At 40.0% G+C, this 22,826-nt stretch overlaps 1 protein-coding gene across 1 annotated transcript in view; it reads left to right on the forward strand.

The window, feature by feature from the left end:
* Positions 1-22,826, forward strand: part of Myrfl (myelin regulatory factor like) — a 116,430-nt gene that overhangs the window by 79,361 nt on the left and 14,243 nt on the right. The window contains exons 14-16 of the mRNA XM_076855407.1: positions 15,297-15,460; positions 16,117-16,180; positions 20,741-20,826. Coding sequence (XP_076711522.1) covers positions 15,297-15,460; positions 16,117-16,180; positions 20,741-20,826 — 314 coding nt within the window. The remainder of the gene's footprint in view (positions 1-15,296; positions 15,461-16,116; positions 16,181-20,740; positions 20,827-22,826) is intronic.

The following is a 22,826-nucleotide window of genomic DNA, read 5'->3' on the forward strand; positions in this document are numbered from 1 at the left end:
TGCTGAAGCTGGGCTTGAACCTGCGATCCTGATGCCTCAGCCTCCTGAGTCACTGGGATTACAGACACCTTCCAATTTTTTGTTAGAGTGAAAACACATACAACATAAAAACTATCATCCTAACCATTTTTGAGTGTACAGTTCAGTGGTATTAAATACATTTATAATGTTGAGCCACCATCATCACCATCCATCTTCAGTACTCTTCTGATTTTGTAAAATGAAGCTCGGGACCCATTAAACAATAACTCCCCATTCCTCCCTTCTACTTTATACCACCTACCTTTCTACCTTCTGTCTCTATGATTTTGACAAAATCTAAATACCTCATGTAAGTGGAATCGTACTGTATTTGTCTTCCTGTGATTGGTGTATTTCACTCAGCATTCTACCCTGGAGGCTCATCCCTGTTGCAGGATGTAGATTTCCCTTGTTTCAAGGCTGTATGTAAAGCCATCCATTGTATGCGTAGACCACATTTTGCTTATCCATTCATCCGTTGGAGGATGCTTAGTTGCTTTCTCATTTTAGCTACTGTGAATGATACTACTATGAACATGGATGTAATATCTTTTTGAATCCTTGTTTTCTATTTTTGTGGCTATATACCCAGAGGAAGAATTGCTGAATTGTGTGGTAATTCTATTTTTAAGTTTTTGAGGAACTGCAACACATTTTCCAGTGAGTGTATCATTTTATCCCACTTATAGTATCCAGGTATTCCAATTTTTCCACATCCTCACCAACACTCGCTGTTTTGTTTTTATTTTTATTTTCATGGTAGCCATCTTAATGGATGTGAGGTAGTGTCTCATTATGGTTTTGATTTGCATTTCCCTAAGGATTAATGACACTGAGAATCTATTAATGTGATTTTTGATCGTTTTTATATCTTCTTTGGAGAAATATTTGTTAAATTTGTTGCCCATGTTTAGACTATTTTGTTGTTGTTATTGTTATGGTTCAGTTTTAGAAGTTTTCTATTTATTTTGGACATTTGTCCCTTAAAGTAATTTGAAAATATTCTCTCCCATTCTATGGGTTATTTTTCATTTACTTGATTGTGTCCTTTTATATACAAAAGTTTTTAATTTTGGTGACATCCAATTTGTTTTTTCTTTTATTATTTGAGTCTTTGGTGTCATATTCAAAATTGCCAAATCTAATGCTACGAAAGTTTTGCCCTATATTTTGTTCTAAGAATTTTAGGTTTTACATTTGGGTCTTTGATCCTTTTGAAGTTAATTTTTGTACACGGCATTAGATGAGAATTCACCTTTATCCTAATACATACAGGCATTCAGTTTTTCTGGTACTTTTTGTTGAAAAATACTTAGGAGTATTTGTATACTTGCATTTTTATACATCCTCTGGGGTGAAGCACAGGTGTCAGTCACAGGTGCAATTTATCATCAACCTGCCAAGGTGGAGCCTTGTGGGGTTACCTATCTTATAGCAGCTATATTTCTTCTGAATGTGATCCTTCTCTAAAATGCTCAGGAAAAAAGTGTTCCTGAGAAGGAAAGTATAGGTAGTATCATCTTCCCAGGGCCTTACGACTGTCATTGTTCAGCAAAATAATTAGTTCTCCTCTCTGTCCTCCATAATCTTCCCATTCTCCAGTAGAGTTGAATGGGAACATTTGGAAACTATTAGCAACAGAAGTTCTCTGGGCCACACTGCTTCTCCCAGGAGAGGTTACAACCCAAGTTCGTTCCTAGGAAGGGAAACCCAGAGCTCTGGGAAAGTAAAGGACAGCATTCCTGTTCCAGGCAACCAGGTTCATTGGTCATCTGAGGAGAAAATCATGCCAAGCCAGGATTCAGTGTATAAATAGAGTTTTACAAAATGGAAAATTTGCTATTCTTTCCATAGCAGAACTTTGTAGTGATATAATCTATGGGGTTGTCGCTAAGGCCATCTTCATTGATAGAATCTGCAATACCAAAAGCAGGTGCACATTTCCCCACCCTGATGAGATAGGGGGAAGCCCAGGATTGCTCTAGGACTCTCTCTGAGGATAGACTTCATTTGCTAGTTAATCCTCAACATTGGAATCCTCTACAACATTGTAAGTGCTTCATAGAGCATCTCCTTTATTCTTTCTCATTAGGAATACAGGGAATTTGGCTCCTCTTCTCCCATGCTCTTTGTTAACTGTAAAGTAAGGAAGATGCTTGGAGAGCCTCTTGATTTCCTGGCCTCCTACCCATTCATGTGGGCCATGTGGTGACTTTGATTGACACCTCCACGGCTGCTTGTTTTAAGGACTTTCTGGGCTTCATATGATGAAGTAACTAGCACAGTTCAGATTCAGATAGTTTCTCCATTCTTCTCTCCATTTTTTTTTCACTACCTGATTCTTTTTTATAAAGAAATTTTCATTGAAGCTAAAGTGAAAACTAGAAATTCTTATGAAAATGTTGAAATGTTGTTCTTCACAATTGCTATATCAGTTCCATGAGTACTTTGCTACTGCATTCCAAATGGATCTTCATAGACTATCCATATAACTAACCAAAGTTGAAAATTAGTGATGTGTGTCATAGTTGTATGAGCAGCTTACTTCTTCCCCTTCAAAGGAGACATGACCTTGAAAGATAAACTTTTCTTATTGGGGTACTTTGCTACTTATCATAAATTTCACTTGGCTCCCATGTGCCCCAGTGAAGGCTCAGTGATAGGAGATGGAGTAAGAGAGTTCAGGGGTTGATCCTGAGAGCAAGGGGACCTAGGAGATTAGCAATGGGGAATTTTCCTGTTTGCTTGTTCATTTATCATTTCACTAGGAAATTTTTCTGTGATTATTTGGGAGCAAGTGGTTATATTTCCTAAACTTTACTGTCAAGTGTGATCAGTATAAGAGCAATGTACTCCATACAGGTTAAGAACTGCCTTAAAATAATTTACAACTAAGCTTATATAAAGATGAGGTGTATCTTGAACAATTAGTCCCCAAATGATTTATGTTTCTTTTTCATATAAGATTGCATGTTATATGCCATCCTGTTATGACTTAGTGTGTGGCTACTTTTTACTTATTTATTCTGTTTTTTCCTTCAATCACAACCTACCAGGAAATTGTCTATTTGGATCATGTGATGAATAAGTAATAATTGGTTCCTGTCTTCATGTAGCTTCTAGTTAAACAGAGGGTATTGAGATAGGTACACATGTTAAAAAACTCTAAGTGACAATGTGAATACTGTGAGATGCACGAAGCATTCTTTCAATTCAGAGAAAGGAAGAGAACATCTGGGCATAGGGATTCATGGAAGGAAAGGAATGGAAAGAGCTTAGACAAGAAGAAAGACACTGGGGACTGAATGTGTGACCAAGGGAGAACAGGTGACCTCTTGAGCTTCCTGTTTTTCTCATCTACCACATCCAAATAGACACCAAGTCATATTGTCTTTCTTTGATAATATCTCTTGTATCTCAGCTCCCATCTTTATTCTATTCATTTTTCTCCCAAACTATCATAATGACTTCCTAACTGACCTGGCAGTTGCCAATAGACTTATCTTCCTTAAAAAACAAACCAATCAGGTTGAGGATGTAGCTCAGTGGTACAGCACTTACCTAGCATGCATAAGACCCTGGATCAATCCCCAGTACTGCAAAAGCAAAACAAGACAAACAAAACATCAAACCAACCAATACAAAACAAATGTCCGATCACATAATCTTCCTTTACTAGTTTTGGCTCTTTATTCACTACAGAACCCTCTACAATTTGATTTGAGTCTTTTATTTCTGACTCAGTTTCTAACACTAACACCAAACTCTCCACCCTGCATACCTTCATGCCGCAGTCTGGCTGGGCACAATTCAGGAGCCACTTGTCAAAAGAAACTAACTTTATTTTTAGAACCACACACGCCAAACAAAACCGCTCCTCAGGAAAAACCCTCAGAGCCCAACTGCCACCACCGGCTTCCCACAAGCCACTTCCCCAACCACCAGCCTCTCAACCTCCCACAATCCTCCTGCTCTTGAGGCCAATTGGCTGGGTCGTGTGGGCAGAGCCAAAAAAGTCCCCCAATGAGCAGCTCCATGGCCTGAAAGGGCAGGGAAACAGTCCAATGAGCATCACCGCAGAGGTGCCAATCAGCTAGATGTTGCTGGGGCCGCTGTGAGCCAATCATCAGCTGGTAGTCTGAAAGGGCGGGGAAACAGCTCAATGAGCATCTCCAATGAGCATCACCACAGAGGAGCCAATCAGCTAGATGTTGCTGGGACCGCTGTGAGCCAATCATCAGCTGGCAGTCTGAAAGTTTGCTGGGGCCCTTTTGGCTGTGGCTCTCAACACCTTCATGTGAAGCTCCATTGAGCAACAGATTTCTCACCTTTTGTCAGGTAGGCAGGGCACTTTTAGAACAAGGTGTGTGTGCACATGTTGTATCCCTAACTTGAGAGCCTTTGCTACCTCTCACCTCTCACCTCTCACCTCCATATCCTTTTCAAAGTCCAGCGTTTCCATCTCCTTGTAGGGCTTACCTTCCCTCCCTTCCAGGAGCTTCCATTGCTTCCCTTACCTGGACCCACAGGCATGTGTTGTTAGCGACACCTTCCCACACCAGCCTTTTTCTCTGTTTCTCAGATCTGCCATTGAGTGTTTTCTGTCCTAATAACTCTTCCTTTGGACAAGCTCATCATTAGGATCTCCATGCACAGGCCTTCTCTGACCACCCATCTGAAATAATCTCTGCATCTCTCAGTTTAATTTTTCTATAAGGTACAGGGTACCCTACATTAGAAAACGGTACCCCTCTGGCTGCAGACCCCATCCGTCCTCTTGGCTGGGCCTTGGTGCTGTGAGCAAGCTGCAGACTTGTTCATGGAAGCTTGGAGAGTATTTGTTCTATACTGAAATTATCTGCTTATTCGCCTACTTGTTCTTTGCTAATCTCCCCAAATAGCTGTGTGAGAAAAGAAATTTCGTATATTTTTCAAAATTATTTCTTCAGTACTTTATTGTGTTTTTTATCCCAGAGTTTCCAGGACTGTGGGAATTCAACAAATATTGGTAGAATGAACTAATGAGTTCTGCAATGTCTTGGTTGATCCTATCTCTACGCTGCCTTAGGCCTCTGAGGACACATCTTCTAGAGGATTTATCACATTGTGTTGTCATTCTCTTGCACTAGATAATGGGATTCTATGGTTAGAGACTATGCCTCCTCAACCCAGTGCTGATTAGGACAGGATCTGATTTGTTGTAGATGCCCTTTGTTATAGTTGGGAATAACAAATTCCTCCAAAGCCTCATATGTTGAAGGCTGAATCCCCGAGACAGCAATATTCTGAGGTGGGGGCCTTGGAAAGTGATTGGATCATGAGGATGCCAACCTCATCAGTGGATTAAGTCACTGGTGGGTTCAAAATTGAATGGACTACTGGGAGCTGATGGACCCTGTAGGAGGTGGGGCCTATCTAGAGGAAGGAGGTCACTGAGGGCCTTCTCTGGAAGGGTATATCTTGTCCTTGGCTCCTTATTCTCTCTCTCTCTCTCCTTCCTGACTGCCATGAAGTGAGCATCTTTCCTTCACCATGCACTTCTGTCATGATGTTTTGCCTTGCCTTAGGCCCAAAGGGATGGAGACAGTTGACCATGGACTGAGACCTTTGAAACTATGAACCCAAACAGATATTTCCCCTCTTGCTTTTCTATCTTCATTCATTCTTTCTTTGGGGGAGAGGGTAGTAAGGATTGAACCCAGGGGCACTTAATCACTGAACCACATCCTCAGCCTTTTTTAATATTTTATTTAGAGACAGGGTCTCACTGAGTTGCTTAGGGCCTCACTAAGTTGCTGAGGCTGGCTTTGAACTTGTGACCCTCCTGCCTCAGCCTCCCAAACTGCTGGGATTAAAAGGCATGCACCACCATGCCTGGATAAATGGTCTAAGATAGTTCATCAAGCAATGAAGATCTGATTAACACTCTTGACAAGAATTTGCTCATGTTAATGCCTAAAGTTTTGAATCTCAATGAAAGGGAGAGAAGTAATTCAATTACATAAGGAAGTCTGAAGGAAAAGTGATTTTCAGTGGGGGAAAGATGAGTTCAATTTTGACTTTGAAATGTCAACTGAACACTCAAATGAAAGTGTCCAGGAAGTGCCCGGGAGTGTGGAACTTGAGGGAGCAGTTGGGGATTGAAAGGAGGCTGCAGCCATGGATGAAAATATTAGGAAGGGGAAGATTAGGGATGGAGGTTACAGATGGAAAACCTGTGGCCAAGTCTGGCTTGCAGATAGTGTTTTTCCCTCATGCTATTTAAAAACTTTCAAATTTGTTGCCTACATTAAAAAATGAGGAGATCTTCATACATTTCAGATTTTTGGCTTCCTTGAAATGTCAGAAATTCTGGGGACATGGTGCTGGGGCAAGGCTCTACCAATAGGGGCTTCCGGCACCTTCCTGTTGCTGGTCCCTGTTACTTGAGTAACAGGCCCAATGGCCTTTCAGGCTCATGTAGAATGAGAAGCAAAGGAACCAAAGCAAAAATCCTGAGGACACATTCAGTTAGAGCTAACAGAGGAGGAAGAGGAAACCTGTGAAGGCTGAACGGATTGGGCAGAAGAGGAGGAAGACCTGGGACAAGCACAGTATTGAAAGCCACGTGAGCTGAGGATCAAAAGGAAATGGGGAAGAGGTAGATGAGATCTTGTCTCATCCTGGCTCTCTCTGGGACCTACACCAGGGGTGGGTATAGGATACACACAGCCTTAACTTAATGAAATACTGGGATTGTCAGTCTTATTTCATCATGGCAAGCCATTTTCCAGATCCTCAACAATATCTGGCATTATCAGACATTCTGTTGTGCAGTTCTGACCCACTTAAAGTAACATCATATTGTTTTCCATCTGTCTCTTTCTGATTATTAATACAGTTGTGTATCTCTTTCTTGTGTTAGTTACTTAGGTTTCTTCTTCTGTGAATTGTTTAGCCCAGTGTTCCATTGGTTTGTGTTTTATTTTTGGAGGGGGTGCGGGGGATGAGAAAAAACTTTTCACTTGGCTCTATTATTTTATTCTTTCCCAGCACTCTCAAAAATAAAACAAATACACTAAATCTATATCAATAGCTTGAGAGAATAATAATTATTTTCTATTTCAAGGCCTTGGCTTACTTCCTAGTGTTAATTACAACTTCAAGCTCTATTATTTACTTGTTGTTTATGATTATTATTAGTCAGTCTTCCCCATTAGAAAATATGCTCTATGAATGCAGAGACTGCATCTACTTTATCTGTTTTGCCTACTATTATTGTTTAGGAGAATTCTTAGGTGCTCGAGAGGTGCATCATAAAGAAATATTAATTCTATTCATCAATTGAATATTGAACTACCTGTGTCAGGTTACAAAGCTGGCCCTGGGGAATCACAAGACACCACCACTGCCCTCCAAAGGAACTCAGTTGGGAAGCCAAGAAATCAAAGAATCACAATAAACCGAATGTGTGCTAGTTCAGCTGGAAATTTGTTTCAGTCAAAGGATTCAATTGCATTTAAACAGAAGTAACAAATATTAAACAAGAATTCTAAACTAAAAGAAGGGCAACAACAGTACATATAATTTGGAATAATTTTGTGAAACTCATGCTCATCCCATGTGAGGCAGAGATCAATATATGACTTCCCAGGAAATGAGCCCAAGAGTCATTCTCTTTGCAAGAGAAATATGTTTGGGAAGGAAGCCTCTCCTTCAGGGACCTGTTAAAAATTCGCCTGGAAGCCAGAGCTTCATACCATCTCAAAGGTCTGCTTTTCTGGTTTGGGGATTTTATTATTTTAAAGCCATGTTTGGGCCTGGTAAGATTTCCACAGAATAAACTCTTGGACAGGGATCCAAAGCTGAGTTTATTCAAAGCCCAAACAATGACCAGACACACCCCTTGGCTAATGACAGTTTCTCTCCCTTCAGCAAGCATTTTTGTAATGCTCAATTAAGGCTGGGTTATTCTCATGATTGTATTATAAAACATCAGTCCATGCAACATCAGGTGCATCATTTACCAGAAGGAGAGATTTTTCAAGTCTGTGGCTCCTTTTTGGGGAAGACATAAAGACCTGTGTTAGCTGGGCTCTGTAGCACACGACTATAATCCCAGCGGCTTGGGAGGCTGAGACAGGAAGATCACGAGTTCAAAGCCAGCCTCAGCAAGACGTGAGGAGCTAAGCAACTCAGTGAGACAGTGAGACCCTGTCTCTAAATAAAATACAAAATAAGGCTGAGGATGTGGCTCAGGGTTGAGTGCCCCTGAGTTCAATCGCTGGTACTAGTGCTAGTGTTAATTCACCCACATTTCCATGGACATTTCCTGACATGGAAAAGAAAGTGTATATTCCTTCCTTTTTTTTTTTTTTTTCCTGGGAGGAAACCTTATATAAAAAGATGAAGGAGAAGTTAGTTACTCTCTTCATTTTACTAGAGAGCATTATCATGACCTCTCAAAGCCTCATGGCATGAACCACAGCTGTGACAATATTCATTCATGTGATCATCAAATATGTACTGAGTTATTGGTCTGCTAGAGAATCACCCACAGGTGAGATATGGGCCTTGTTCTTGGTGAGGACAGGTGTTTACTATTAGGCAATTATGAAACTAGTGTAAGGAAGGGAGGAAGGGGAAGGGCTTCATGTTGAGGGAGCAGCCAGTGCTACTTCCAGACATTAGAGGAAGCATACTATGCTCAGTGATTGGAAATGGTTCAATGTGGCTAGAGCATAGGTTTGAAGCAGACTGTGGGGAAAGACAAGTTTCAGTTAAGATCCTACTCTATAGAGGAAGGAGAATGGGGGGCCAGGGAGAAGAGGGAAAGGGGCCTGAAATCAAATTTCATGCATGTGTGATTTTGTCAAAAAGGAACCCAACTATTATTCGTAACTACAATGCTATAATAATAATAAAAAAAAGATCCTACTCTAATCTAAATAATAGCTCTGATGTTACAAAAGCCTGTGTTGTTTTCCTGTGCACATAGACTTGCCAAACTGCCCCAAGTGTTCATTTAGAAAATGTGCTCATGCTGTCCATATGTATGCTGACCGAAAAGCAAGTATTTCAAACAGGGAGTAAAAGATTCTTGTGTGATTTGGAACATTTGCCACTTTTTCCTCCACAGTCTCATTAGTAGGTTTTTGGTGGTGAAAATTGGTTTGATCATTTTTTCCATCCTAACTGTAAAGCTGTGTTTCAGCAGAGGCAGTGGCCCCGGTTTAAAATTGTTACTATCTGGACAGAGCTGAATAATTAAATTAGGTTCAATTATAAAGAATGTTTATAACCAAAGATGGTCATCAAGTGGGGAAACTTTTCAAAATGCCACAGCGTACACCCATCACAACCCTAGTGTATTAAAAAAAAAATTAATTTCTCAGGCATTTGTGATGCACATTCCTGATCAAAATCTTCTCACAGAGACTGTATCACCTATGTAGAAAAGGACATTTTCAGAAAAATATAGATTATATTTTTTAATATGCTGGCCTCACTGTGGTGACGGAGGTCAGAAATAAGAACATTTAAGTAATCTAGCAAGAGTCAATCCCTATACCGTGTTCTTGGAATTTATTTTTTGGTAATATTCTGTTGGATCCATAAAGTAAGGACAGGTCATAATTATAATCCGAAAAGTAGTAAATTCCCTCTCCACCTTTATTTCCCCTTGAATAGGAAAACACATGAATGATCTCCTTGTCTATCGGACCTACCTGAAAGACATATGATGCTGGCAGATTTGAGCTGAAGAAATTAGAGCTGGCTTTTTATCATTATTGACAAGTAACTGGACAGTTGTAGCCACTGCTCATATCTCATGAGACAGTATTAAAAGTCTCATTGAAGAAGACACTGCTGGAATAACTCACTGTGGTTTAGTGGGGACTTTATCATCATTCTTTATGTTCCACTTTGGTTGGGGCTAAATCACAAATTAATGTATCAAGCAAATATTAAACTTAAGAAAAGGAAGAAGCCAGTTGCTAAGAAATAGAAAAAAGTAGAATTCGTTCCAGAAAGGATGGAAAGGAGCAGGCAGATGTGGGAGGGTTAGGACATGGAGCGGATAGTGCTGATAGATTGCCTGTCAAGGAGCAGGTCACAGGAAGGGGCAGAGAGGATGATTGGGCTTCTGTTTGGGACTGCTGGGCTGACATCGACTGGCCATGTGATCCACTGTAAATAATACAGTTATAATTATAGAATAAGGCTGTTTGCAGTATAAACATAGTAAATAATCATTTAATGTCCATTATGATTTAAAATCACAGACTGCTGGTCTTATCTTGGTGATTTATGCCTTATTTTTATCAAAACAAATTTAGAAGCCCAGGAAAATCTGCACCAGGATTCAAACAGTTAGAAGAACTTTTTTTTCAGGAGATTTTTGTTTGTTTGTTTTGGCATTTATTTCTGTTAATAATCTTTTTAGTGAAAAATTTCAAGTATATATAGAATTAGAGAAAATAGTAATGAAATTCCAAGGTATGTCTCACTCAGATTCTAGTTACAAATTCTCATCCAATCCTATATTATTTAAATCCCCTGCCAACTACCTTCTTCCACCAGCTGGATTATTTAAAGTGAACTCCCAAGTTGCTAAGGTTGGGATCCTAAATGTCTCCAGAGGCCATTGGTCACCAGTCTGTGACACTTGGCCGGGGCAGGTGGCAAGGGGCGGTAGAAACTTTAGAGAGCAGGATCTAGTAGAAGGACATTAGGTCTTGGAGGGTGTGACCTTGAAGAGGATATTGGGACCCCAGCACTTTCCTGCCTATTTTTTTCCTTCTCAACTACTGTGAGTTGAACTGCTTTGTTCTACCAGTTACTTTCCCATCATAGTACTGTTCTGCCTTGCTACAGGTCCAAAAGCAATGGGGCCAAGTGACCATGATTTGAAACCTCTGAAACTGTGAACCAAAATAAACCTTTCTTCCTTATTAGTTTATTTTTCTCAGGTATTTGTCATAGCAATGAAAAGCTGACTAACACAAATATCATATCATATTCTTATAGATGCCTTAGTATTTTTTTTCTAAAAGGGAAGAACTACCTCTTAAAAACAGAATCACTTATCATACTTAAAAATTTATAGGAATTCTTTAATATCAAATCCAGTCAGTGTTGAAATTTCCCCAATTGTTTTTATATATGTATGTATGAAACAAAGAAACAAGTGTATACTTACGGTTTTATCATCCATTGAGAATCGCTATCTAGATCCATTGTTTTATTAAGAGTCAGAAAATATTGATACACTATCATTGTTTTAGTCAACTTTTTTTGCTGCTGTGACTAAAAGACCTAACAAGAGCAATTTTAGAGGAGGAAAAGTTTATTTGGGGCTCAGGGTCTCAGTCCATAGATAGCAACTCCATTACTCAGGACTCCAGGTCAGGCAGAATCATGGCAGAAGAGTGTGGCAGAGGGAAGCAACTCACATGGTGATCAGGAAGCAGAGAGAGACTCTGCACTTGCCAGATACTAGTAATATACCCCAAGGGCACACCCCCAGTGACCCATCCCCACCAGGGGATTAATTCACTGATTGAGTTAAGGCTCTCATAACCCAATCGTTTCATCTCTAAACTTTGTTTTTTCATTGTCTCACACATGAGCTTTTGGAGGACTTCTCATATCTAAACCATAACAATCATTTTTTATTCATTCTCTGGAATTCTAAAATGAAGACCTTTCCCTTATTAAATAGGTAGCTGATATGCAGGAAAGGAAAAATAAGCTTCACTCTTTCTTTTATTCATAAGCTTTCATAAAACTCAGTTAAACCTCTGCTATCCTCCAAAGGGTAGAAATAACATGTTTCAAAAAATTGAGTAGGATTTTGGATGCTTTTAAAAAACACATTTGATTCTTTGATCTATTGCAGTGATTGGTCCTTTGATGTCCCATCTTTAGCCCAGGGGACTTTCTCCAGTTGCCTCTGGAGTCATTTTGACACAACCTCACGATTCTCATAGTTCCCCTACCTTCTCAGTTGTAAGTCAGGTTAACTGCAGGTTAACTGCACAGGGCTCCTACCCCAAATCTGGAATCACCAGTTTTCCAGAGTCCTGGTTCCTTTCAGCAAGAATGATATTTACAGACCACATGAGAGTGCTCATTGTTAGTAGTTGGAAATGTTTTTTTTTTCCTATTCTTTTTTTTTGTGAACATAGCTAGGGATTTTTGTTTTCTTTTTAAAAATAGACTGTGTTAGGAATTCATTGTAATATTTCTAACTTAAATTTAATATTGCAAAGAATTTTACTTTAATGTTTGGCTTTATATTTATATCTCTCTCTTAAAATGTTAAAACTTGCAGTTTCTAACATAATTAACTTAGCTATGTATTTGTTTCATCCAGTTATAAATGGTATGGTGTATGCTTGTGTATTATCCATTGCTATTTTTTTTCTGGATCTATGATTATTGAAAAGTTTAAGATCTCTGTTTTTTTTTTTCTTTCTTTCTTTTTTTCCCCTCCTTTGGGATACATCCCACTAAGAATGGACAAATTACTGTGCTTTCAAGACACTTAAAATAAGTCCTTTCTGTGAGGTTCATCCAGAAACTCAATACAAAATTGCTTCCTTTGTTTGCTTTTGCTTTTTATTTTTAGAGGATGTTTTGTAGTTTAATTATGTTTCATAATTATTTCAAAACTCACATTATTCTAAAGGCAAATTTATAGAACAAGGTATATTCAGAGAGCCTGGATTCTATTCATTTCACCCACCTCATTTTTTCCTTCCCATTATGTGTAAGAATTTTAAATTAGTTTTTGGTTTACCCTTCATTTTTTCCAACGTAAGAAAATTTGTGCATATTTTTGTATCCTCCCCTTGTTTTAAACAAAAGGTAGCATACTATACACAGTCTTCTATACCTGTTGTTTTCTACCCATAGTATATCCTAGGCTTTGCCCCATGACAGTATATAGAAATATTCTTCATTTATTTTTCAAACAGTTCCATTATATGCTATTATGTAAATGTACCACAGTTTATTATAAAAACCCCTTATTGGTGTACATTGGGTTGATTTTAGTCTGTCCTCTTCCTCCTCCTCCTCCTTCTTCTTACCTTTCACCAGGGGATGAGGTCTAGAGTAGATTTCTAGGAGTGGGATTACTGGCTTAAAAAATAAAAAACATGTCATTTTGTTAGATACTGCTGAATTCCACTCCATAGTGATCTTATTAAGTTACAAGATTTGGGGGGATAGTTAAAGGGTATCTGATAATACTTCAGGAAAAATATAAGGTTTGGGGGTAACTTTTGAAAATTCAACAGAGGGATGTCTTTATTTATTTGTTCATTTTGAGTTTTCTTAAATTAAGCATAGTCCTCAGGGATCAAGCTTTCAGCCATTTTGCTTCCCAAACAGGAAAACTTTCTATTTTTTTTTCCCCAAGCTCTCAGTACCCTTCAATTTACTTTCCTGTGTTCCAAGGGCACAGGCATGTGCTAAATACTGGTGAGACATGCGCATGGTCAACACAGTGGCTGCCCTCCACAGACTCCTACTGAGTGGGGAGACTGGCGCATGACACCTGGACACCACAAATGGCCAAGTGACAAAATCTAACATGTTCTGAGGACACGGTAGAAGAGAATGGTGTATCCTGGCCAGTGGCCTCTGAGAAAGTCCTGGGAACAGTGGGATGTAGACTGGCCTTGAGAAAGACATCTCTAGCAAAGGTAACTACTAGAATTAGGAAAGGTTTCAGACCCCAGGCATGGAGACATGGGGCTTTACTAGAGCTCTGTGACTCTGGGACTTTAAGAGTTTCCAACGCTTTCACAAGACCTACCTGTCTTTAAGCCACATGAACTAAGCCTTAGATCTGTAAGATTGAGCTTTTGATTCTACTCTGAATGATAGCTTTCCAGAGTGTTTCCCCTTAAGCTTGATTTTACGCAATGAGAATCTCAAAAACATGCAGCCCTGAGTTTGACCTCCCAACCACAACCACTCTAGAGCCATTGGCCTGGGGCTCATTTCTTTAGGCAGTGGACTAGCCTCTTAAAGATGCAAAGAGTGCTTTAGGAGAGGAGAGATCAGGGGGTCAGGATGCCAGCTGACAAGAATGTCCCAGTTTTTGTGTGTGTGTGGCTGAGAGACAGATACTTAAGACAACTGAAGTATCTGGGTGTTGGGGAGGATGGCCTGGGTTCTCTGGTTTGGCAATCTCTCCTTTCCCTTTCTGATGAGTGAGTGTATTTCTTGGAACTAGAATAATTGTGTGTGTGTGTGTGTGTGTGTGTGTGTGTGTGTGTGTGTGTGTTTAATCTTGTTTGAGAGTTCGGTTAAAATGTAAATTGTTCATGATAGTGATTGAGAGGTTAAAGCAGACATTTAACTCAAGACTTAGCCTCTCACAGAGAAAGAAGCTTATTACATTTTACCTGGGGCCTCACCTCTACAAAAGGTAGTAGTATAAGTTCCTTGCTTAGCATCTGGATGCCCATTCTAAGTGACAACTGCCATTTTAAGGAAAAAGTTTCACTTTCCCTCCCAGGGGTGTTTCTGAGAAAGGCTCCCCACTCCCTCATACCAACCCAACCCTTCAAGGCCTGTGTTAGGACCTGCCTGGCTCTGATTCCTGAGCCTACCCCATAAGTCCTGGAACCCAAGCCTGTTTGCCCCTCTCTCCACTATGGAGAGATGGCCTATATTTGTCAGCTCTGACAAATAAACTCTGCTATGTATCTCTGCCTGGTCTCCGTCTTTCATTTCTCCCTTACCATCTCTCCTTTCTAGCTTTCCCTTCAGATAGGACTTCGAGAAAAGCACAGGTCTTCCTTCCTCCCTGCTTTGCCTCAGCAATTGGATAAACATTTTACTAGGGAGAGAGTTGGAGTCACTTCTTATGGGGATTTAGTGATGAACACACAAATCAACATTCGGAAGCTTGTTCTGACTCTTTTTATGACTTTTAAATATAGCATAATAGCTATTGAAAATAAATCTTTGGATCTTGAACTTGACAACGTCCTTCAGCTCCATTCTCTCTTAGGTTACAAGGACATATTTCCATTTTATTGCAAATTGAACAGAAGCAGTTTTACTACGCAGCCAACAGTTTAGCAGACTGCTTTCAGTTTCAAACCTCTCCAGATTTATCTAGAATGAACTTGAAGTTGTGGGTAATGAACTTGAAGTGTGGGTAAATAACCGTTTCCAACAGGGTGTTCTGACTGTCTTAGGATGGATATGGACAGTTACCTGGTGGCCTGAAACTGTACCTTTATGTACTTTGTATCATTTCCCTTTTTTAGGACCAGATCTTCATGGAAAATGTAGGAGCTGTGAAGCAGCTCTGCAAACTAACCAACAACCTTGAAGAAAGAATAGAAGAATTGGAAATATGGAACAGGAAGTTGGCCAGGTTAAAGCGACTCAGTAGTTTGAAGACATCAGCCAGTGAAGCGAGTTCCATCAGGTGTGTCCAGTATATCCACTAAAATTTTGGGGAAGGAGAGAGTGGGCTCTTTAAATAACTACATCAATATAAAGATCAGTCTTTCAATCAAGCAGCAATCATTGCTTTCTGATCACGAAGTCCCTATTCTTCCCTTAGAGTGTTTTCGAACGTAATGGCCTTATGTGATACTTTTCTTATTTTTTTCTGTTGCTGCTTTAAAAATCAAACAAAACATGAGCCATCTGTTTACTAGCGCTCGTTATAGGAAGTGCTCAATTTTAGCAGAAAGATGGCTTCTCCTTTATGAAGAGAGGTGGTTATTTCCAAATTTAGAACACCAAGGTTCATCCACAGGGGAAAAACTTCTTATTCTTTGTTTTCATTATTTAAGGAAGTAAATGCACATTTTCTGAGATTTATTTCTGAGGAAAACAGAAATGTATTTCTTAATGCATTCATTTATGCTCACAAAGGTTGCTTTTTTTTTTTTTTTAACAAGTGCCACCCCACCCCCACCCCCACCGGCCCAACTGCTTTGACTTTTCTCTTTTCAAGTTATCACTGCATTACAAAAGAAAGTCCTGCTGATGTGTTAGTGACAGCCTGGGCCTTTGTCATATAACTCCTGGAGAGGCATTTGAATAGTAATCAATTCTTTCTCTCTCTTTTCAAAGCAAATTTAGTAGAGCTGTTAGTACATCTTCTCCAAGAAGGGCCATTCCCAAAAAATCCAACAAGGTAAATACTCTTAAATTCATAATAACAGAGGTGATATTTTCTATATGAAATAAAAGTCTTTAGAGAAATTGATCAAGAATTTTTTCTCCCATTTATTTATTTGCTGGTGGAATTCTCTAATTTGTATCTCATATACTTTAGGTCTTTGTACTAATGGTCATTCATACTAATGTTTTAATGGATATTAGCTGTTTTTTAAAAGGGTAGAAGTTGAGAAAAAAGGATGTAGAACATGTCTATTTCAGAAATATTATTTGGCCAGTTTTGTTTATACTGTCCTGGTCAGGTAAAACTCAGTAGCCCCTACTTGAAAATGGCCATAGGCTATAAAATCTATGTGTTTGTCTTGACCTCACCTAGTTCCTTATGAAGATCTCAAAGGGACTTCAGTTAATCCTCAAATCCCTCTTTTCCCTTCTAAATTTAGTACTAAATATGTTAGTGGGGAAATAGCATTCACTTGCTTGCAAAGGTTAAAATGTGATGGTTTCATTAATTAAGACAACTCACATCAAGTAAGATAATATTTCCAATAAAAAGTGAAGGTTAATTGTGTATTGACTTGAAGGATGCCCTCTCCGTCAGAGACCTGTGAGCCAGTAGCTTAGTCCCCTCCTAAGTTACTCCTTTACTCCCTGCAATTCACAGAAAGCTGTGAAATTCAGCTTCCTCCCTTATCCACCACTGGTCCAAAGGTAGTGCTTGCCAGGGAAGATATGCATAACTGTAACGGTGCCCTGTTAAAGGCTGACCCCATGTTCAGGCCACTGCTTCAGCTCACTCTCTACTCCCCTTGCTATACTGTGTTGAAGTATTAGAAAAAGACTCAGAAGTATTTTACAATTCTTCTAAAAACTATTAAATTGTCATACTGCTGACAAGCTTCTTGGTGTACCAATAAACATAAATACATGGGTAAATGTATTTATATACACATTTATACACACATACACACATTCTGAGCAAGTTACTTAATCAAATTGAGAAACATAATTCTAGTCTCCACCTTACAAAGATCATTGATAGGATTACATGTGCTAAATATGTGCTAGGTACATATTGCTCTATAAACACAAAGCACTAAAAATGTAGGAAAAGTGCCCCTTTATACTAACTAATTTGCAAAAAGAATGGAGGAAATAATATCTACATCCAGGACAGTCCTGATAGGTGCAGTTTGGTCACTTGCAATCTCTATAGCTCCCGTCTTACACCCAAAGCTTCTCTTTATTTTGTAGTTATCTCAGAATGTTATATATGTCCATGAGAGTGGATCCTGGGTTCACCTTCCTCACTCTGTGTCCCTAGGAACAAGTACATATTAGGTGCTCAAGAAATACTTGCCAGATGAATACATGAATGGAAAGTTCAGTCTGAGGATATTCCCTGAAGGTTCACAATTTAAATTAAAAGCATAAAATGATTGAGTGTTTTGAATGTGTGGACGGGGTGGGAGTTGGGGTGTGGACAAACTCTTTGACTCTTGCAGTTTCTCTAAGAGGCCAGTTGGTAGTAGATAAGTCAGATGTGATCTCTTCTTCTAAGGAACTACAAGGTTCAGGGAGATGGAGAGAAAAAAAAAAAAAAAGAATGGTTTTAGCTGCATGTGATAAAGGTTGCAGAGGCTCAGGACACTGCCCTGAGTATATTATGAGACCCTGGCTTCATAGACAGTATGCTTGGGCAACAGCAGTGGATCTGTAGGAGAGGTTTCAGATGGAATGGCAGAAGCAAAACCCTGGGAGCTGGGTTCACTGAAGGACTAGGTGGGAGTTGGTTAAGGAGGATTGTGAAGATAAGTCTGAAAAATATATCTTAGGCTCAGAATTCCTGGATCACTGGAAGGGTTAGTTCATTCAGTAAGCCATGAAGACTTTTTGAATAATAACAACAGTGGCCAAATGTTTCCTTTTGTTTTTAGGGACAGAACAATGGAGACAGCATAGCATTGTGTTTAAGAGCACAGATTGTAAAGCCAGATTTTAAAAATTCAAATCCTGGCTCTGTGACTTATTAGTGTGTGGTCTTGGGGTGAGGCATTTAGCCTTCCTGTGCCTCCTTTTCCCTGTCTCTAAAATTAGGATGATAAAAATAGCTGCCTCACAGGGTTATCAAGGGTGCTTGTGCAGATATGGGCATTGGTGTCTGCAAAGCACTCAGAAGAGTGCGTGGATCGTAGAAAGTGCTGGACACGTGCTCACTGAAGTTGATGTGTTCAGACCCGCTGTGCTGGATTCTCATATGTTGGTGTGTGGCAGATTCATCCAGGGAATTTAATAAAGTACAAATAATGGGGAATGTTTTGCTCCCCCTGTGATGTCTTGGTAGGACATCTCAGCTGTGTCTGTGAAGTTGACTCTCCCTTCTAGGCCATCACCAACCCACTAGGTGACTTTTCTTCCTTGAGGCCTCCTTGAGTTATTGGGTCACTGACATACATGTGTGGTGGGGAGTGGTACTCTTGGGTTGGTGGGGACGTTAATAAGCAAAGTGCTTTCTGTGAGCAGTTGATGGGCCTTACCAGATGGTAAGAAGTTTAGCTGGGAGGGGCCTTGACGTCCACATTGCTCCCCGTGCTGGCCAAGACCCATTCTGGAGAAAGCTTGAGGTCACCTGATCTAGCACCCATCCAGTTGCTCTTCTGTTCCTCTTTTCTGCACCTCCAAGAGCTAGGGTGGGGTGAGGTAGGAAGGACTTAAGAATTCAAGTTAGAATTCAAAGTATGTGGAGGAGAAGGGAAGAGGGAAGAAATAGCCACAGATAAATATTTCAATTATCTTACTTCTCATAGAATCCCAGCCCCTCCCCCTTTTGGATGAGGCCTGTTTAAACAGAATTTTCCAGGGCCTTTAGGTTTTTAATAGTAATTCTTACACACATCTGAATTGGAGAACATTACATTGTTAATTGGACCCACCCAATGACTCCAAAATATCGGCATATATTATTTTATTATTCCTATCTTATTATTGATAAGGAAAAATGAGGATCAATGACATTTAGATGATTTGTTCAGGATTGACTCCAAGTTGGACTTCAGGTCTTGGGTTATTTCCTTATGCTTGGTTAAAGAATTTTGAGAAAATCATGGAGATTTAAAATAACCAAGCCCCCGTGAAGAGTAGGATAATACTACTTAATTTAACAATAATACAGCATACTGTTAGGACATACCCAGAACAGTTCCACTAAGACACAGGAATGGTATATACCATTGACTTTTTGATATTCAGACTAACTTCCAGGGGCCACATGGATGACTCAGTTATAATAACCCAAAGGGTTTGTGTACTTGTTGAAAAGTATATAGTTAAACCCCTTTTTACATTGAAGAATATTTTCTTTAATCAAATAACAAGCTCAAGAAATTCAACCTAAGACCAAATCGAAGCTATTTCTTAATTGTCTCCACTCTCCAATATGCTTGCAACTGAAATGTGAGCTTCCTATTCATAATTCCCAGTGCAAAGCGAGTATTACATTTGCTTTCTTCTGAGGATACAGGGTAGGAAACTCATATTTAATGGGCACCTTATTAAATGGGCAGAGAGGGGCTGGGGATGTGGCTCAAGCCGTAGCGCGCTCGCCTGGCATGCATGCGGCCCAGGTTCAATCCTCAGCACCACATACAAACAAAGATGTTGTGTCCGCTGAAAAATAAAAAAATAAATAAATATTTAAAAAATAAATAAATAAATGGGCAGAGAACTTCTCAGCCAGATTTCCTACCAGTTCCTCAGCTGTCAATCCTGTAATTCTCGACCCATCCCAACATGTATCAGTCTTTAAGGTTTGTCTCATTCTGTAATTTACTGATTTTATTTTATTTTATTAATATTATTTTTTAGTTGTAGTTGGACACAATATCTTTATTTTATTTATTTATTTTTATGTGGTGCTGAGGATCGAACCCAGGGCCTCACATGTGCTAGGTGAGCGCTGTACCACTGAGCCACCATCCCAGCCCTGTAATTTACTGATTTTAATATCTCCTATAGTGTTGTACAAAGCAGAGCTCAAAAAACACGTGTTGAATAGGTAGATGTAAGAATAAATAAGACACGGGTCCAGAGCTGTCTCCTTATAAATAGGCAGAAGGATTAGATACCAATGAGAGAGTTCATTGGAGAGCTTAGTTGGGTTTTATGCCATAGAATCTTTTTCATGTTCTGTCATGATGCCTGAAATTCTTTGGTGGGAATTTATTTCTTTACATCCTGAAGATACTTTGATTTTTAAAAGTATTCTAGTAAAAGATAGACATTTGGGTTCTCACAGTGTCTTGTCATATAGATGGTCTTCTCTGGAAACACTGCAAGAATAAGTGCCTAATGAATGGCATAGACTATTGTCTGCAGGGTATGGGGAAGGGAGAATTCTGCAGCTTGGAAGGGAAGGGAGGGCCTGGTGCTGGGCTTTGAATCAAAGTTGTTTTCAGAGAGGTGAGTGGGGGTGGGGATGGGGTGGTGTCAAAGACCCCTGCTGGGAGCAGCTCTTCCCGCTTCCTCCTTACAGTTCATGTGCTGATGTATCACTGTTCATTAATGAACTTTTTTGTAGGTTTATTTTTCAGGAAAAAAACAGTTTTGTCCTAGCTGGGTTTTCCAGACCTTGGTTATAATTCTCATTGCTGTGATGGCATTTTGGTAAGAAAAACTTCAATGTTATGTTATGTCAAGTCTTCTTTTCCTTCTCATCTTTATTTTCTCACATGTGAGCTGGGTACTGACCTAATTTACTTGGAAGACATGGAAGGAGTGCTTAAAACTAGGCACTGACCTTCAATAGCTTAGAATGAGGGAGCCCCTTTTAAATTCATATTTTGAAAAAGAAGGCACCGGCTTTTTGCAATTAAATATGAGCTGAAGGATGACAGGTATTTTTTTTCTATCAACTGTTGTGTTTTAGCAGCACGTTCTTTTGTGTGTGTGTGTGTTTTTTAGCTTTGCAAATAACTTTCTCATATGGGAAGACGAGTGTAGGAAATCAGCTGTAATCTACTCTCTCTGGTCACCCATGTTCATTAAGATTCTTCTGGATTTTTCAGTGAACACTTTATACCAAAGGGTTACCAAGATGTATAAAAAGGCAACCAGTGTGATGAAAGTATAGCCAAATCTCCTGAGCAGTTGAATCAAGTGAAAGCAGTAAGGATGACAGTGTTTGCTAAGCAAGCTGGATGGCTTTTGACCACTGTCCCTCTGCTGGGAGGTGGGAGGGATCCCTTGTTGGGATGCAGGGTGCTTGCTCAAGCCTGTCTCCAGGCTCCTGCTACTGCCCCAGTGGCCCCCTGGCCTTTGATTACTGGTCATCTTGCCTGTGTTCTCTGGGCCTTTGAATACTCCTTTTTTGTTTTTAGTCTGACTATTCACATGGTGAAAAAAAAAAAATGCTTTGTGAGTGTGGGAAAGGACTGGCTTCTGGGCCTTGATTAGGGAAGATAACCATTCAGAGGGAAAGCAAGCAAAGGCCCCAAGGTTTTTCCAGTTTCTTGATCTAAAGAAGCTTCCCAGCAGATCTCTTTGTGCCCTTTGCTCCCCACAGCATTTCACTCACTTTCTCTCTCTCTCTCTCTCTCTCTCTCTCTCTCTCTCTCTCTCTTTTTTTTTTTTGGGGGGGGGGTACTGGGGATTGAACCCTGAACCTCAAGCTTGCTAAGCATGAGCTCCACCTCCAGCTTAGCATGACTTGGTACTGCCCACTATGAAAGATGCCCAAGAATTTGATGCGACGATACAGAATCCCCATTAAGTGCCTTTACAGGTTTCTCACTCTCCCAAGTGCTTGTCTTCTCCTGGGATTTCCAAATCAGGAATAGACACACTTATCATGGTCAGCCCAGTGGAAAGGTGACAGGAAACCTAATTAGAGGTGAAGAGACTGGTTTTAAAATATATTTATTGGATTTTATGAATTCCAATATTGTTGGCCACTAAGACCACGAGTGGGAGGTATTTGGCTTCTTGTTTCTGGCCTGTGATGTACCTGAGAAGAGTCTGAACCAGGGTTTACCCCAAAGAAAGGAGCAGATATCAATTTCATTCTATGACCCGGGAAAACTGCTGGCCAAGTTTGGAGAACCAGGTGTGAAGTCAAGTTGGCAAGAAGTCAATTCAGTAGACCCTGCTTCAAGAAAAGTACACAATGGAGACTGAAAAGACATCAGTAGACTTTCTTGTGTGGCTCTTGAGAATGCTGGAAATAGCCCTCAAAGAGAACCCAAGGTCTTTGGATGCGTGAGCATTGTTGGTATAGTGTCCCAGAGTCTAGACCCTTCAGGGAAACCTTCCATTTGGATATGCAAGTTCTACTAACGGGAGGGGAAGGCACCTTTATTATTTCGAAGTTAGTGTGGAAATGGGTGCTTTAAGACATTTCTTTTCCTTTCTCTGCCCAATTTGGATGTGGAAAGACAGGCAGCAGGAAGAAGTCAAAGGTGGTCAAAGGTGGTCAAACCACAGCTGGTTACTCCTGTGCCTCCTTCCATCTCCCTGTACTGCTCAGTAGATGGCCTTCACCAGTAGGAAGTGAACTTTGCACTGGCTATTCCCTGCAAGGAGCCGAGGGCTGCCTCCTGCTCTTAACATGCTTCCTCTTGTAATCTTCCACTAGTGACAGCCACATCTGAGATAGCTTGTCAGAGCTG

This window comes from Callospermophilus lateralis, chromosome 4 (genome assembly GCF_048772815.1).
Source record: "Callospermophilus lateralis isolate mCalLat2 chromosome 4, mCalLat2.hap1, whole genome shotgun sequence".
Taxonomy (NCBI): Eukaryota; Metazoa; Chordata; class Mammalia; order Rodentia; family Sciuridae; genus Callospermophilus; species Callospermophilus lateralis.